This window comes from Charadrius vociferus, unplaced genomic scaffold (genome assembly GCF_000708025.1).
Source record: "Charadrius vociferus isolate BGI_N301 unplaced genomic scaffold, ASM70802v2 scaffold228, whole genome shotgun sequence".
Classification (NCBI taxonomy): Eukaryota; Metazoa; Chordata; class Aves; order Charadriiformes; family Charadriidae; genus Charadrius; species Charadrius vociferus.
The window spans coordinates 4,373,974-4,390,825 of record NW_009649864.1 but is presented as its reverse complement, the minus strand read 5'-3'; the positions used below and the strand labels follow the sequence as shown (position 1 = coordinate 4,390,825).

Below are 16,852 nucleotides of genomic sequence, written 5' to 3'. Positions count from 1 at the left end.
GAAAGAGGGTTGTGTAGATGCTGAGTCAAGGAGAAGAAAGAAACAAGGTTTAGAGAAGGATTTAAGAAAGGCAATAGCTTATTTGAGGACAGTTTCTGTGGTTCTTGGCAGCCTGCATCTGTTGCCAAGGCAAGTTATGCAATAACCTATTCCACTACATTGTAGTTTCAAGGAAGAAAAAAAAAAAGGCACTTCACTGGCATTTTAATTGTACATGATTTTATATACCAAAAGTATATTTTGAATTTCCCATTATAAGTTTTAGCCATATTTCTTGTAATTTTTTCCCATTTAACGGTATGCAATTTGATTAATTCTTCATGTACAAGTTCTGTGTATAATTTATATATCCATTTCTGCAGTGCTGTAACTTGCTTTTACCACAGGTTAGCATTAACTGTATATATTGTGGTGAAAAGTGAAAGGGTATTATCGTTGAAGAATTTGCTACATGAATGTGATGATTTCAAGAGCCTATGATACACTAATTCAGAGAAGATGTAAATGTGCACAATAAAGTACTGCTAAGGCATGGCTGCATTCTGCGGTATTTTTATATAGGTAGCAAACTGTAGACATGCCCTTGGTCATAGTCTACAAAAATAGAACACAGCAAGCTGGAATTACTCTATCTGTTAACTCAAGCTTCCTCATTGTTTTACTAGCTGCACAGAAAATGACTTGCCAGACAAATTTGGAACCTTCTTACACCACTACTGCAGCTGTTACAAATTAGTACTTGTCTAGAAAAGCTCTCAAGGGTCCTTTACGCACAGGCTGCCAACGCAGCCTCATCTGCTTGTTTACTCAATTTTTACCAGCAGAGGAAGACGGAGGGCAGAAACACACTTGGCTCAGCATGTGTAGCCAGAGGATTCATCCCAACAGTTGAACCAATTATCAACACTTAGAACTAAAATTATGGTGCCGTTTATAAAAAGTCCAAAGTTTCAGAGTTCAGAGAGTAGAGACTGCAGTATCCATCCTTAAAGAAGCTATATATTATGAAATTATCACTTCACTATTTTTAAATAAGTGAATTAATTTATTCAGATTTGTACATTAAAGTGTATACAATTTCAGATAGCATTACAGTTAGATTAACAAAAGCTAGTTACCAAAAAGAAAATACAAAACTAAAAATTATTCAGGGAGCTTATTTATTACAGAAGGAAAGTTTCAAGATCATGTTCATGTAAGTCCAATTTGGTGGTATTTGGTGAAATATTTAGATGTTTAAAAAGAAATGGTTTAAAAAAATCAAGTGACTTCTATAAAATCATATCTAAGGCAGATTTTATCATACATTGATTTTAAACATTTGGATAGAGGGAAAAACCTGAGATCTATACCCAAAAGCTATTCTCTGCAGAAGAGACGTACATGTTTGTTTGCTTTTTGTAGCAAACCGTATATATAATTGTTACTATAAAAGTTGTGCTGTACATTAGCTGTAGTGCAGGTCACTTTCATATTAAGTGCCAGTAAAGGCTTAACAAAATATACAAAGTCTTAGAAGGTGAGGCTGTTTAAAGCATTAATTGTATACATATTGCACACTATAGTGAATACTCATGGTTCAAAAAAATACTCACATTGCATTTGCCAGTTCTTACATAATGAACCACACGGGAATGAGAAAGGGTCAAGAACAGCAAACACTACCAGCTGTCAAATTTAGTGAGAGGCATGTCCATGGAGGCTGGTGTCTTCCCTCAAGTGGCTGGCAGTTTGCTGGTCTTACTGGTCCCGGGACTCATAAAGAAGTTTTGTTGCCTAACACGAAGACAAAGCGTCATTGTGTTAACTGGAGTTTCACTTGCAGCCACCTCATCTCCTTCCTACCCCTCCAAAAATTTCCTTTAATAAACCCAAGGCTTTAAGTTCTTCCTCTGCTCTCTTCCTTAGTTTAAGGCATTTAATAGCATTCAGTAATTTTTTTAAACTATTCAAGGTTACTTTAACTGCAGAACTTGAGGTTGCTGAAGATTTTAGATCAACTTACATTTGTTTCTTCTTGGTCAGAAATGACCATTTCTGAGCAAAACTGCCTTTAAAAAAGCTAGAAGTAGTATGTCTGAGATTTTGGTAATCTGTCTAAACATATGCAGAGAACACCACCATTCTGTTCCATACTCCTCCTAACTCTTCTGCTTCCCCCTTGCAAAGTTCTGGTTTGTCTCAAGCTACAGGATCAATCAACCCCTGTGCTGGGAATAGACGTGCTACTTCAGCTACAAATCCTCTTCTATGCTGTTAACCGGGACCTCTGAAAACCTCACTGCACTGATTGAGCATAAAGCTTAAAGTCACATTCATAACAACCAGCCATAGCTTCTGTTTTCCTGGGCAACAAGGCCCTAAAATCCTTAAATAAATAATAATAAAAAAAAAAAAAAAGACTCGGGGGGGGTTGGAACTCGATGATCATCAAGGGCCCTTCCAACCTAAACCATTCTGTGATGATTCTATGTAAAGATTTTCTTCAGCATTCTGTACATTTTGCCTTACCTTATGCATAGCTGCCAGCCAGCTTGCCGACAGCTTCTTGTTACAGCTGAAGTCTTCACTGGCTGTAAATTTCATCTGCATGAGCTCCTCTGATCCTGGTACCTTATACTGCAGAATCATACCTATGGCACGAGTATTACCTCCTGAGGAAAGAAAGAAAATCTCAAACAGCAACAGGTTTTACCAACTAACACAACTTCTTCTAGCTAATAAGCATGTTTGAAGAAAACTCTCTCATCGCTTAATTCAAAGCACTAACAACTGCAGGTGTGCTAACAACTGCCACATCAGAGGCGGTAGTAACCACGGGTGTTAATGCCAGGTAGTGGAATGGGCAGAGTCAATATTGTTTAATTCTCTCTGGCAATCACTGAGGCAGAACATGTATAAGCAGTTACGTAAAGCCACTAGCTACACACGCTAAGAATACCCTCGTGTTTTAATATTACCATATCTTCTCTTAAGTAGACACCATAGTTTCATACCATAGCCTGCAGTTTGTAAACTGAATTACTAGTGTCCAGTTAGACTGACACCAAAGAGGGATCCCTGCTTGATACAACATCTGGCACAGCAGGCAAAAGTCCCTCCAAATCTGGCAAAGGGTGGAGGGTGGGAAAGATGCTCATGCAAGACTGGATGACGGCTGGCAACATCATTTACTTCCTGAGGGAAATCCGACACAAAAGACATTGCTCTGCCAACAGTGTGATAGCAAGATGTTTGTATCTCTGTTACTCTTGCTGTACAGAGATTAAGATAAACCAAAGCGAAACTACAGAAATGAAACAAAAGCTTTGTTTAGAAGACCATGCTTTACTGGCATTATTTCCTGAAGTAGCAGAGCATAAACTAAGCCCCAGGAACAGCACTACCATACACAGAAGGATGTTTTTTTGAAAAGGTCTTTTTTTAAAAAAGCATCTGCGTGAGAGGGCTCCTGGAGGCCATTACTGTCATATCCATTAATCCAAACAAAGACAATCTCAGTCTAAGCAACCTCATCAAAAGCCCACAAGCAGCGTTTATAAAAGCAGCTGTTTGCTTCTCTTGTGGGATAAACTGAAATCCAACCTCATCCCTTGCTCCCCTGCATCCACCTGGTCAGACTAACGGATTAAGAGACTACTTAAAGATAAACCAGTGGAAATCAAACACCTACAGCCCTGACCAGTTTTGCCTGTGTCTGGCACTCTGGACATTACTTAGTCAGGCAGAACACACACTGCAAGAGGTTGTATTTTGTTCAAAGACATGTAAAAGCAAGCCATTCATTAACAGTTTATTTATTCAGTGCAAAGCCTTACTGGACAGGACACAAGCAGCATATTATTCATTTCTGGTACAGACAGTTCAGCACACCTCTGCTGAAGGAGGTGATACTATTTCTCCTCTTCTCTCTTCTAGCATGGACAATAGCACATGTGGTCTAAAGAAGGCCTTTAGTGTTTTAATGCTCCTCCAAAAAGTTACAAAACATTCATTCTCAGTTTTAAACAGAGGGGAAGGAATAGATACATGTCATCTTTGAAAATAACTTGTCTGAAGCTGAACATCTATAGATCAAGCAAAAAAACAGCACTGCAGATGGGAGAGGGGCCACGACAACATGCTTAGGTGCGTCATGCTCAAAGGTACTGGTGATACCTTCAGTAATATGCTGGCTCTCCAGAAGGCTGGTGTAAGTGTGAATATCTTTTTCTACCATCAAGAAGGAAGGCAGGCAGGCAAAAAGATAAAGCAGTCAGAAGAGTAGTGAACAAGGAATTGTAGGAGCATTAAGTAACTCAGCAACACACCTGGTTGATTTCAACACCAAGATAAGTTTATTAAAGTTAACATGCTGTACCGACTGAACGCTGCACAGATAGGCTGTCCGATTAGAAAATTCCAGCAGTGACAGAGGTGTTGCTAAAGAACAATTATTAAAATTCCTGACCTTGTTTGTTCTCATTTCAGTGAAATCATATTCAAGTTCATCCTGAAATACTCTAAAATCTGGTAAGAGATGAGGCAGTAAGTAGCTGCCCTCTGATTCAGATGATACCAGTTGCATTTGGCCACCCCTTCATTTTGAATGAAATTAAGAAAGCATATTTAATTATTTATTTCCAACCCCACAGTATCTCTCTTGCCTCACAATTCACAATTGTACCAGTAGAAGAGAAATCCCAGCTGGATTCTGCAATGGAAGTTACCAAAGACTAACAGTTCCCTCTTGTGAGCTTTTGAATCAATAGAAGTTTACATTTAGCCAAGAGAAGGGATCAGAACAGGTGATGACCGCCTTTACTCAGGTTTACTGAGAAGCTCTCCCATGCTACCGCTGTAAGGCAATTTCTCAATTCTTAAGTTTTCTCCCAAATCCCAGTAGCCAGGACAGGGTTTCACACGCTGCACTCTGTTCTGAGAGCAGTTGTAACATAATTACACCTAAGTTACCAATAAGCTAGAAATGCACTATATACCTCCAACAATAATTACAACTTCACTTTTTTTTTTTAATAGTTAATTTGTATTCAGCGCAAAATTTACCTCCAGGAGTAAATCCCTCTGTAAGTATCTGAACAGTTGAAATCTGTATAATTTCAATTTCGTAGTGGCTGTCTCCATCCAAAACCAGATATCTACATAATAGAAGAAAAACTCTTTAAAAAAATTTTTCCCCCTACAATAGCAAGTCCAAATCAAAGGAAAAAAATAAACATAATCTCTCGGTGACTAGCTGTTTACATGTTCTTTGGGGTGGGGAGGGAGAGAAATCAAGCATGAAAAATTACTTTTCATTGAAGTTCTTCACTTAAAGGAAAAAAAAATAAACAAACACAAAACCTATAGTTCTGTTTGGCCGGAGACCCTTTCAAAATATTAAATGCACTCTTCCAAAGCTCTGGGGGAAGAAGAGAAGAGTCTAAAGTGTTCTAGCCAACTAAATTATAGGGATGACCACAGTAATGCTTTGACTGTAACATGAAACAATACGGTGCAGTGTTAGAACCATTCTGAAACAAGCTTTTTTCAGTGGTTACAGACTTTTCCCTGCCCCCCCTTCCTCTGATCTCCCTATTGGCTGGTGAAAACACTGTATTCCAATGGCACCGAGAGGCATTATCAGTGAGTGGAGCTCCACCACCCCAAGGCACTCTGATCCACACTGCTAGTAAATTCAAACAACCTTACTCCAGTAAAGTTGCGTGTATCCTTTCAGTCTGCTTACTCTCTCCAATATCCTCACAGCAAGTTACTCTTACATTTTCTTTAGGTTATTAGACAATAATATAGCTGTAGTGCAACAATAATATAGTTTACAAGTGCAATTTCTATCAATCTTTCTCACCTCTGATTGTTGGAAAGTCGACAAACCATGAGCTCAGATTTATCAGATGTTCCCAGAGTTACAAAGAATGTAGCACCTGGAAAGAAATGTTTTAATATTCCAATGCAGAGTTTAGGAAGGAAGATTCAAGTATCAAAACTAATAACTACTTTTTACTTACTGCACCCAATACACTGAATTGGGTGAATTAAGAGACTAATTGAAACATTGAACTGATTATCATCAGCAGAACACTCAAGTATAAAAAGCTGATATTTAATTATCATGTTCTGAATCACAGGACCTTTCACAATTGCTATGTAATTTCTCCCACATGTTGCAGAAACACATATGATATGCAAGATGAATCTTTTAAAAATAAGAACAGATTTGGAGATGGCAAAAACAGGCAATTAAAGTTCCTATCTTGTCACCATAACACAAACTACTGCTTCAGTATTCTTTTAAAAATAAGAACAGATTTGGAGATAGCAAAAACAGGCAATTAAAGTCCCTATCTTGTCACCATAACACAAACTATTGCTTCAGTATTCAAAAAAAACCCCAAACAAACAACACCCAAAATCTGTCAGAAGACTAATAGCAGGATGTGACCTTCAGCTCTAGGCTTAATAGATAGCAAAGACACCTCTTTTTCCATTACTGAAGGCTAGCTCAGTCTTACTTTGAGGTCAACGAACTTCAGCCTTCATGTTATGTTTCTTCCTGCCCAAAACAACTCATTTGACATCAGGAGAGTCATCTTAGCTACATTAGTGAAGTGATTCATAACTTAAAATAAAGCAGACTACACGCCTAACCACTTTATTCCCTCCATGCCTCCCGCTGCCTGTATTACCTAATCCCAATACAGTTCATCTGGGAAATGAAGAAAATAACAACATACAGCCCTGCCAAATGCTCTGCAATCCAGCTCCACAATCCAAACCACGCAGCCTCGAACTGTTTCACCTCGCTGCCTATTGCACAATTTTACACAGTCTCACTGACCCCTCGGGATGGACCCCCATGCTGCTGCTGAAGCGAGACAGAGGCAACAGCAGCAAAACTGCAAAGGAGATCACAACCACCATCTCCCTGACTGAGATCTATCGTTCTACAGCAAATCAGGAACAACTTCAGATTTTAACTGCAAAACACGAATGCAAGCAGGAGAAGCTTTTAAAAAAAGATCTTCAGTTTAAAATACATTATGGAAGTCATCTACACCTTCACCTGCAAAGCAGAGTGAAGAATTTGTGTGTTACAGGGATGAGCATACTCCTTTCTGAACCTAGAATCTCCCTAGGAGATTCATGCTAATCAGACGGGTGGTTTACCTTACTGATTATACACGCTGGCATCATGCTGAGAGCCCATCAAAACGCACTGAATAATCACAGACTATTTTAAAAACTGAAGACTCAGCTTTCTTAGTGTAATTGGAACACGAATTACTGTATTGCATGTCGTTTTAATGCCATGCAAAATTGACCACTCATGATGATCTGCCATCAATGATAGCTGTAGGCGATGGACAAGATTAAAGCTCACAGATGAAGCTTGAAACAAGCACTGGGTCTTGTTAGAAAATATTGAAATATTCTCTATTGTTAAGTATTTTTCATCCTTATTTAATGTAACAGGGATATGGCTAAAAGATGCGTTATTTTAAGAAAAAAAACCAACCGCACCCACATCTGTTCTCTGAGGCGCTAAAAATTAATTTGTGTTTAATTAAATCACTCTTTGTAAACACTGACTAAAAAGTGTAAACTTCTCTCTAAATGAACGGATAATGCAATTATTAACGGGCAAACAAGCAGCACGACAACAAAAAAAGTAAAGGAGACAAAACTGCAGCTTGTTTGACAAGAGGCATTACTCTTGCTGTATATCACATTTGTTCAACACCGCATTTGAACAAATATAAATGAGATCAAACCAGCATATATATGCATTCAGTCCTTACCATTCATGAGCACTTTAAGCTGTTTGTCATAGAACTCTGTTTCTTTCTGAGAGATGAGGGCGCATTCAGCACACTGGCGCACAGGATCCACAAAGCACATGCGAGGCAGAGGCACTTTTTTACTGCAGCACTTGTCACAGAAGCACTTTCCACATCTTCGGCAGTGATGCTAAGCACGGGAGAACATTTTGTTTATTTATTTACACAGGAAACTATTAGAGAATAATTTGATAAAGTTACTACAATAAATAATCACCTCCCCCCAAAAAAAAGAACAGTTTCTCAGGTGCGAAAGATACAAGTTGAGGGACAGATAAAGGAGATGTAACTGCTGGAGTGGTAGGAAGAAGTATCTGAAGACTGAACACAAAGGACTGAGTAAAACAAAACACTGAAAGGGCTTCTTCAGCGTCCAGTAAATCCTTCACCTTACTGTCAATACAAACACAAAGAAGAGTGGTTTCTAGGTCCCTTCCCACTTCCAAGCAAAGATCTTGGGAAACTTCAACTGGAGATCCTATTCTTCTCCCTTAAAACTTATTCTCAAGTTTTTCCCGTGGAAACTTAAAACCTAAAGCTGCTTATCTATCGGAAATATCAGGCAGCATAGTACAAATCCAATGAAGTTACAAAATCAGAACTAGTATTGCACTGTGTTTCACAGCTACTAAATCTGCAACAAGTGGCTTCTGCTCCAAATCACTACTGGGGTGTGACAGTCCCAGCACATCTTCCTGATGCAAGTTCTCATGTCAGAACAAGTATGCCCAGGAACTGATTTGCAGCTCAAAGCAAGTTTGAACAGTTTGATACAAGGAACTGATACACTGCAGTTTTAGCTGGCGTTAAGCTTTCCTTCAAAATACTATGCAAAATTCTCTAGAGTACCTACTTCCCAGGGCTACCTCCACTTACTTCCCAAAGCTAACACAAGTAAAAACACAGCAGCCTAATGAATTGGTGCTTCTCAATTAAAATGCTCTAGCCAACCACCAACCCCGCTCTTAACCCATCAACTAAAGGGTAAAAACAAGAACTAGGGGAAAGTATGCTCCACTAGGATCACTAACTCACATCCTAATGCTCTTCAGACCTCCTGAAAATTTACACCTATCTGGTATAACATGTTACTATGTCTGGTTTACAATTTCTCCTTCCGTCTCCCTCCAAACAATAAATTAAAAAAACATCAACTATATCAATTCACTACCAGTCACACATCCACATCTTTTTCCACTTTCACAAGCGCATGCGTTGTGGTAGTTCTACAGAGGAATGATATTCCCTGCTAAAAATCATTGTTGGCCTTTTTTGGGAGGTTGCTTTCCTTCTCCATGCAGAAACCCCAGTATCAGCAGAATGTTTTCCGATAGCAGTATTCTGTATACCACCATGCATTCCACAGCGACCTGCTTACTTTTATGTAATGAACACAATTTAATTCTAATGTTAGTGTTTTCTCTTCATACAGTGAATACAGCTCACAGCAATCAAAACTTTATACTTTCTACTTTAATCAGAAATTCCCTCTTCCAATTTGAGATAAATCCTGTTTTACTTTTAGAACAGAAAGATAATCTGAGTTTTGGTTCTTCGCATTTTAACAATACGGTTCTTTAATGTAAAATTATAATTCATTATTCCTGAAAATATTTTTGCTTATATTTCCACAAGTAATTTTACCTCCCAAAATACAATTGAATTTGTTTGGTTTTTATGTCAGTACTGATGTTAGCAGCACACTCCAGCATGAGGTCCTCTAACTCTTCCTTTAAATGTAAATGCTGTGGGTACCCAGTAATTTGGAAAAACCCTAACTATGTATTACACACTGAGCAACAAGAAGAATTTCAAAGAAACAGAATTAAAACAAAAAGGAACTCTGCTCAGAAAAGGCAGAACAGAAAGAAAAACTACTTTAAGCCACACCAGACTTTGCATGCTATTCTACTGAAATCTTCTACATTTTATATCAAAACAAGTATTAGTATTTTGCACCAGTTAATGCTTTACATTTCATTGACTCCTCTTACCTTTCTAGTTATGAAGTCAAATTTTGTATCACACTGCATACATCTTGGGCACTAGAAAAAAGTACAAATTAAAATTAATCTACAAGATTTCCAAACCTTTAATCCTACTACCATCTACAAAGACTGTGCTTTATATTATGCCTTAAAAAAACCACACCTCCAACAAATTTCCTCCATCCTTTATCTTTTCACCATGGATGGTTTTCATTTACTTTAGCCTTGATGTAGTAAAAGAATGTCATCCCTATTTGTAAGACAAAAAAAGCTGCCAAACTAATTTACCCTAAGGAATCCTGCATCTTGCCAGCAGTCAAAACTACATTTCAGAAGTACTCATCATGCTTAATTATGTTTGGTCATCCAAACAGTCATATATTCCAAAGTCAACTGTTTTTATGTAAGTTGTCATCCTCACTGTATGATACTGTGATGCTCTAATGACTCTCTAAACCATTGTTTACATATTTTAATGCTCTCAATACTTACACATTTTTGAAACACGCTAGTGGGTATTTGGTTTTCTTCCAAGCCACTAAGACTTAATTTTTATTCCAGCTACAAAATGTCACTTCCTGAAATATCTCTTTTCTAAAACAAGCTTACACCCACACTTCTCCCAAAAGAAAAGCCAGAAAAAAAACGGAGAAGCTTCTCTCTCACAACTAAGTAGAGTTTAAGGGGTGACAGTTTTGATTTTGTAACATAGCAGACGTGATCAGTGATTATTTATGACAATTAAAATTTTCTATACAGAAAGTCATCTACCACAGGGCTGATATTCAGCACTTAGATCGCTAGATTTTCACCAAGACTTTAAGTATTTTTATGCATCATACCAAAAACCACTCTCCAACTGCTTATAAAGCAATTTTTGTTAGATTTATTTACAAATATTAATGCAAAGTTATGCCTGACAGCTCAATCAGGAGAACATGGTTAGATCCTGCAGTAGGTTTTATAACTCTAGACACCTAAACTCTTTAAACCAGACTATCTCAGACTACAGCAGAATGTCATCTTAAAAACACGCCCTAAGATGAGCAGGTGTTATTTGCTAAGCACACAGTAATCACCCTTTGCCTTTAATTAACACATTTCAATACTTAACCCTTTATCTTCTCTAAATTTCTTCAGGTTACAACAGCTTTTGTCATCTATTTCAGGCCCTTTTCTTCAGCAGACACCCCACCACTGTCACAAGTTCAGTAACTACAGCCAAGAAAATATTACTGCAGCTAAATTAAAAATTCTCTTGAAACTTTTTATTTTCTTTTGAAGTACAATATTGTTAATAATTTGCCACAGTTTATATTAAGTGTTCCAACGTCTAAACAAAAGTTTAATTACAAATTAGAGAGTAACTGTAGCCACTGTAATGGAACATAAATAGCTACTTGCAGTATTTGTTACAATAAGCTCTCTGTTTCCAAATCCCACATAAAAGAGAACTAGAAGCGTTCCTGTATTGTTTCAAATAACATGCTGAATTAAGGCATCCAGCCACTGCTTTTCACAATGGCTGTAGAAAAGCTTATTCTAACATTCACTGATGAATAACCTTCGGCATAAAGCAGCTTCAGCATTCCCCAGGTTTCATCTCTGTAACAAGCAGTACTCTACAGCTAATACCACATTTTGCTTCGCACTGATCTTGATTTAGCATTTTAATTTTTAACACATCTAGCTTAAGAGCTTGTCTGGGAGCTGGACCTGGCAAGAATCTTGGTATACTTTGAATTTACCAGGGGTCTAACTCATTTTCTGAATGAAAACTTTTTTTTTTTGGCATGTGTGTCAGAAATTAGAAAGCACAAGCCACAAACTAGGGGGAAAAATGCTCTTGTAAATACTGTTCTAAATAGATTTCATACACTATCTTACACTAAACGTACAAGCTGCTTTTCAGGAAGGAACAAAGTTATCTATCCTCTTATTTAATACAAACTCTGTAGAAAAATATTTCTGAATTCCAACCCTATCATGGTAACACGGATATATAAAGCAGTTATAAATAAACCACAAGTCAAATGGCATATGGTAGCAGGCATCGGGGAATGAGATTTTCTACAAAAACGTTCGGACACAAGTAGGCTCGATACACTGTTCCTTCAAGGCACTTCTGCCTTAATTAACCAGAATCAAGTGAATCCATTTGCATAACATCAACTTCTACTTTGCCTGGGAAGACACCACTATTGCTGAACATCTTGAAAGGTGAATCCCTCCTATTCATCCACATGTTGACATAATTAGAAAGTGCACCGGTACTGAATTAAGCTTTATTGCTCAAAGGACTTTTTTAATCACATTTACAGAGAAGAAAGCATGATGTTTGAGTTACTTTTCATGTCTTTAAGATAAAGGCTTTTTAAAACTACTGCAAATCTGATTTTTTTGTCAAGTGGAAACAAAAAGCTACCAGGTAAGAAATTAAATAAAAATGCATGTCACAACTATATTCATTTCACATACAATCAACATACCACTAATAGTGGTATCGTATTACTTCATATAGCAAGAGGGAAATAGAAGAACATCTGACAGTTGTTGGACTTCAGTATTAATTCAAAAATACTGAGAGCTAGTTCATTACAAATAGAGTGGAACTTCTCAGGTGTTTGCTGAAGTGTGGGAATAAATTTGCATAATACTTTGGACCCAGCCAGGGGTGAGAACACTGCAGGTGGACAGGAAGCTATAGTTACACTTCATATCATAGAATGGTTTAGGTTGGAAAGGACGTTGAAGATCATCAAGTTCCAACCCCCCTGCCATAGGCAGGGGCACCTCCCACTAGACCAGGTTGCCCAAGGCCCCATCCAGCCTGGCCTTGAACACCTCCAGGGATGGGGCCAACACAACCTCTCTGGGCAACCTGTGCCAGTGTCTCACCACCCTCAAAGTGAAAAATTTCTTCCTGATGTTTAATCTAAATCTCTCCTCTTCCAGTTTAAAGCCATTCCCGTTCATCCTGTCCCTACATGCCCTAGTAAAAAGTCCTTCCCCAGCTCTCCTGTAGGCCCCCTTTAGGTACTGGAAGGCCACAATAAGGTCTCCCCGGAGCCTTCTCTTCTCCAGGCTGAACAGCTGCAACTTTCTCAGCCTCTCCTCATAGGAGAGGTGCTCCAGCCCTCGGATCATCCTCATGGCCCTCCTCTGGACACGCTCCAGCAGGTCCATGTCCTTCTTATGTTTGGAACTCCAGAGCTGGATGGAGTACTCCAGGTGGGGTCTCACCAGAGTGGAGCAGAATCACCTTTGACCTGCTGGCCACACTTCTTTTGATGCAGCCCAGGATACAGTTGGCCTTCTGGGCTGCGATTGCACATTGCTGACTCATGTTGAGCTTCTCATCAATCAGCACACCCAGGTCCTTCTCCTCAGGGCTGCTCTCCAGCCATTCCCTACCGAGCCTGTATTTGTGCTTGGGATTGCCCCAACCCAGGTGTAGGGCCTTGCACTTGGCCTTGTTGAACTGCATGAGATTGGCTTGGGCCCACCTCTCCAGCCTGTCCAGGTCCCTCTGGATGGCATCCCTCCCCTCCACTGTGTCTACCTCACCAAACAGCTTGGTATCATTGGCAAACTCGCTGAGGGTGCTCTCAACCCCACTGTCCATTGCACCAACAAAGATGTTGAACAGTACAGGTCCCAGTACCGACCCCTGAGGAACGCCACTCATCACTGGTCTCTACTTGGACATCGAGCCATTGACCACAACTCTTTGAGTATGACCGTCCAGCCAGTTCTTTATCTATCAAGTGGTCCATTTGTCAAATCCATGTCTGTCCAATTTAGAGACCAGGATATTGTGTGGGACGGTGTCAAATGCTTTGCACAAATGCACATACAATAACAAAACGATTCAAGAAGTGATGCAAGGTAACACCTGGTTGAGCCTGTTAACATAGCAAACTTTTACAAATGCAAAAGTTCACAAGCTCATCAAATCACACCTTGTAACACACCTGACCAAACCAGCTAATGCCAGAGTGGAAAACAACGCAACGCAAGCATATGGCAGATACGGCTTACAATGCTTTCTGATACTACAACTCTATAAGACTTGAGCTACATGAGTCTGCCAGCAGTCAGCGTGCAGCTCTGTCACACGACTCATGCTGACTCCAAGAGCCTGAGCCAACAGAGCACCCAGCTACATAAAGCTCTGTTCCCTCCCGCAGTGATCCAGGGAATCACCTTCTTCACATCCGTTCGCTCCTCTCACACATCTCTCTGTGCTCTTAGGCACACAGTGTTCCTCAGCCACGTAAAAATCTGGTATGCAGCTGGATGTCACAAGGTTTGGCCGCCTCTGCATTCAAACATACAAGTTTTACTCAATTTCCAGTCCAAGATTTCCTTAACATGAACATCATCAGTTGAGCTCTGCTGGCGATTAAGATAGAAATTCCAGGTTAGACAAGGCACATGCAGTGCCCAACATTTCAAGGTCTGTCTCAAGTTTAATGATTCTCAGAACAAATTTTTGTAACATTATCCACCTCAACTCATTATCTACATTACAAATATGACTACCAACAAGAAAGTTTTCTGTAGTCCTACTTCAGCCTTACACTTCAAATTCCTCAAAACAACTGATATTTTAAGACTGTATAATCTGGTAATGTAAAACTAAAAACCTGAAATATATTTAAGTGTTATGTAAGTCTAGCAAGTCTACTAACTGCCTTAATTTTTAGGTGGCTGTACTTTTAGAAAATAAGCCAGTAGATGTTTCCTGCAGAAGAAAAATAAAGCTACTGAATTGGTGAGTGTTACTGGCTATGCAGCAGAAGCCAGTGTATTTGAAAAGCCAGATCAACATTTGGTAATACCAGTCTCTTCTCTTGGACAAAGAAAATACTTTTTTTTTTTAAACTTATTTTACTGAAATGAACTAAATCAGTGTCTCACACAGTAACAACAGCAAGTGTTCTTGTAGAATTCACTAACTAGACAACACTGCCTCTTTAAATTTCATTGTATTAATAAAAACATGGGTTTATAAGCTTCCCTGTATTATGACATACCTGCTTTATTTAAGAAAAAAAAGTTTCATCAAATAGATGTTAGAATTTCAATATGCTTTGACTTACAGAAATACAGTGAAATAACTTTTTACAAAATAACAATGCGTGCAAGATTAAGAATATGAATTAATAAATGCATTTAAAATGTTTGTCTATGATACACTTCCTCTCAATTGCAAGTATCACTGAGCTTGATGCAAAAGGCACATTCCGTCACAAATAAACATAATCAGACTATCAACCAACAGACTACAAGGGAAAAGCTGAATTTTAAGGAGAATGAATACCTGCAGTACAACTGTATTATAAAATTCAACTAACAACACGTATCAGATTGACGTATCTAAAATGTACAGATTTAATTCTTAAATATATTTAACTAGTTTAAATAAATTCTACCACAATGCTCAAACAACCTTTAGCTGAATTGAGATGGTACTATTTATTAGACTAAGTTATAAGCATCTTGCCTTTTTTTTTTTTTTTAATTAAACTAGTCTGTTCTAATCAAGGACTACTGAAATCTAAAACTACATTTCAGAAGGTCAGGGAAAGAACTAATTTCAATTTAAATGTCACACAAATTATATCCACTGATGACGATAAAGTCAGGAACCAGGTTTCCAGGTGGCCCAGGTCAGCGCGTACAGGGCACACCAAGTCACCTATGCAGCAAAAGCAGACTCCATGCAACACAAAGAGAAACCACTTACACAATAACTGCTCAGACTTTGCTACATGCTCCCTGATAAACACACACCCCACCTGCAACACACCCAGTGCACCGCACCACGAACGGTGCCAGCTGGGTGACAGCCCTGAGAGCCGAGCACCAATAATGCTCACTGACAACGTTATCTTATCTACACTTCATACAAGACAGGTACCCAGCTGCTACTGATGACCAGGAGGATTTCTTTTTTTATTTGTCAAGTATGGATGAGAATAATTTGAGAAAACTCCCACAAGATATTTTAGCAGACCACTTGTTTAAAATAAGTTGAAAAAGTCACTTTCCAATAACAGTTTGTTACTTTGGACAAAACCAACAACTGACTTATTAGCTGTGCACCTTAGGACAGTAAAGGTTAGTCTCAGTTGCCTGTGCTGCAGAAGCTGTGCTAGCAGAGTAAGTTCCCAGTATTACTACTTTTACACAGAAGTTTTTGCCTCAAGAGATACTGAGCAGCAGCCAAATTTTCTTCCTCATTCTTAACCAAGGAGGACATAGTGTTCCCATACAAAACAGACCAACCATATCAGTATCTGGCAAAGAACGGCTTTGCTTAATGACTCGCTGCTTAAATTCATACTGGTTCATCAAAAATAAATCTTAATTCTGGTCACATGTAAGTGCGTTGGCATGCATCCACACCACAGAACACTGGCAATAAATAAACAAATAAACAACTGATTCTAGTTGTTTATTTAGTATTAGTATTAGCAACTAGCTGTAGGGACTGGTAACAAACAACACATAACACATGAAATTGAATGTAACATCACAATCACATAGTTTACTTGAAAAGTATTTAAAGGCAAAGTTGACAGAAATTATTCAATACTCATTTAACACTAAGAACATTCACAGTGAGAGCCAGAAGGGCTGTTCTAACTTAGCCTTCACTGCCTTGATACTTCGCTTTTTTTTCTTTTTCAATCAACACGGTCTTCAGAATTACCTTTATAGGCATTTAAAGGGAATGCTTCGCTAAACACTAATGCTGCATAGCTCGCCACGCTTTTAACTCATTAAGTTCCTCACTAATTTTGGCGACGGGGCCACGCACCCCTGAAGAACGAGCGGCGGTCCCGTCCTTTTCAGGTCGTTAAGCGAAATTTAAAAAATGGTGGTTTACGACTATAAAACCCCACCCGGGGGACCCTGACCCGCTGTCCGCTCAGTCTGTGGGGCCAAACCAGGCCAGGCGACCTCTCAGCACCGGGCGGGCCCCTGAGGCGGGGCAGCTCCCCGCAGCCCCCCGCC

At 39.0% G+C, this 16,852-nt stretch overlaps 1 protein-coding gene across 1 annotated transcript in view; it reads right to left on the bottom strand.

Moving 5' to 3' along the window:
* Positions 1-1,024: 1,024 nt before the first annotated feature.
* Positions 1,025-16,852, bottom strand: part of ZFYVE21 (zinc finger, FYVE domain containing 21) — a 16,476-nt gene continuing 648 nt past the window's right edge. The window contains exons 2-8 of the mRNA XM_009891095.1: positions 9,833-9,883; positions 7,800-7,968; positions 5,849-5,924; positions 5,047-5,138; positions 4,159-4,212; positions 2,512-2,654; positions 1,025-1,776 (exon numbers count right to left, since the gene is read on the bottom strand). Coding sequence (XP_009889397.1) covers positions 1,741-1,776; positions 2,512-2,654; positions 4,159-4,212; positions 5,047-5,138; positions 5,849-5,924; positions 7,800-7,968; positions 9,833-9,883 — 621 coding nt within the window. The 3' untranslated portion in view covers positions 1,025-1,740. The remainder of the gene's footprint in view (positions 1,777-2,511; positions 2,655-4,158; positions 4,213-5,046; positions 5,139-5,848; positions 5,925-7,799; positions 7,969-9,832; positions 9,884-16,852) is intronic.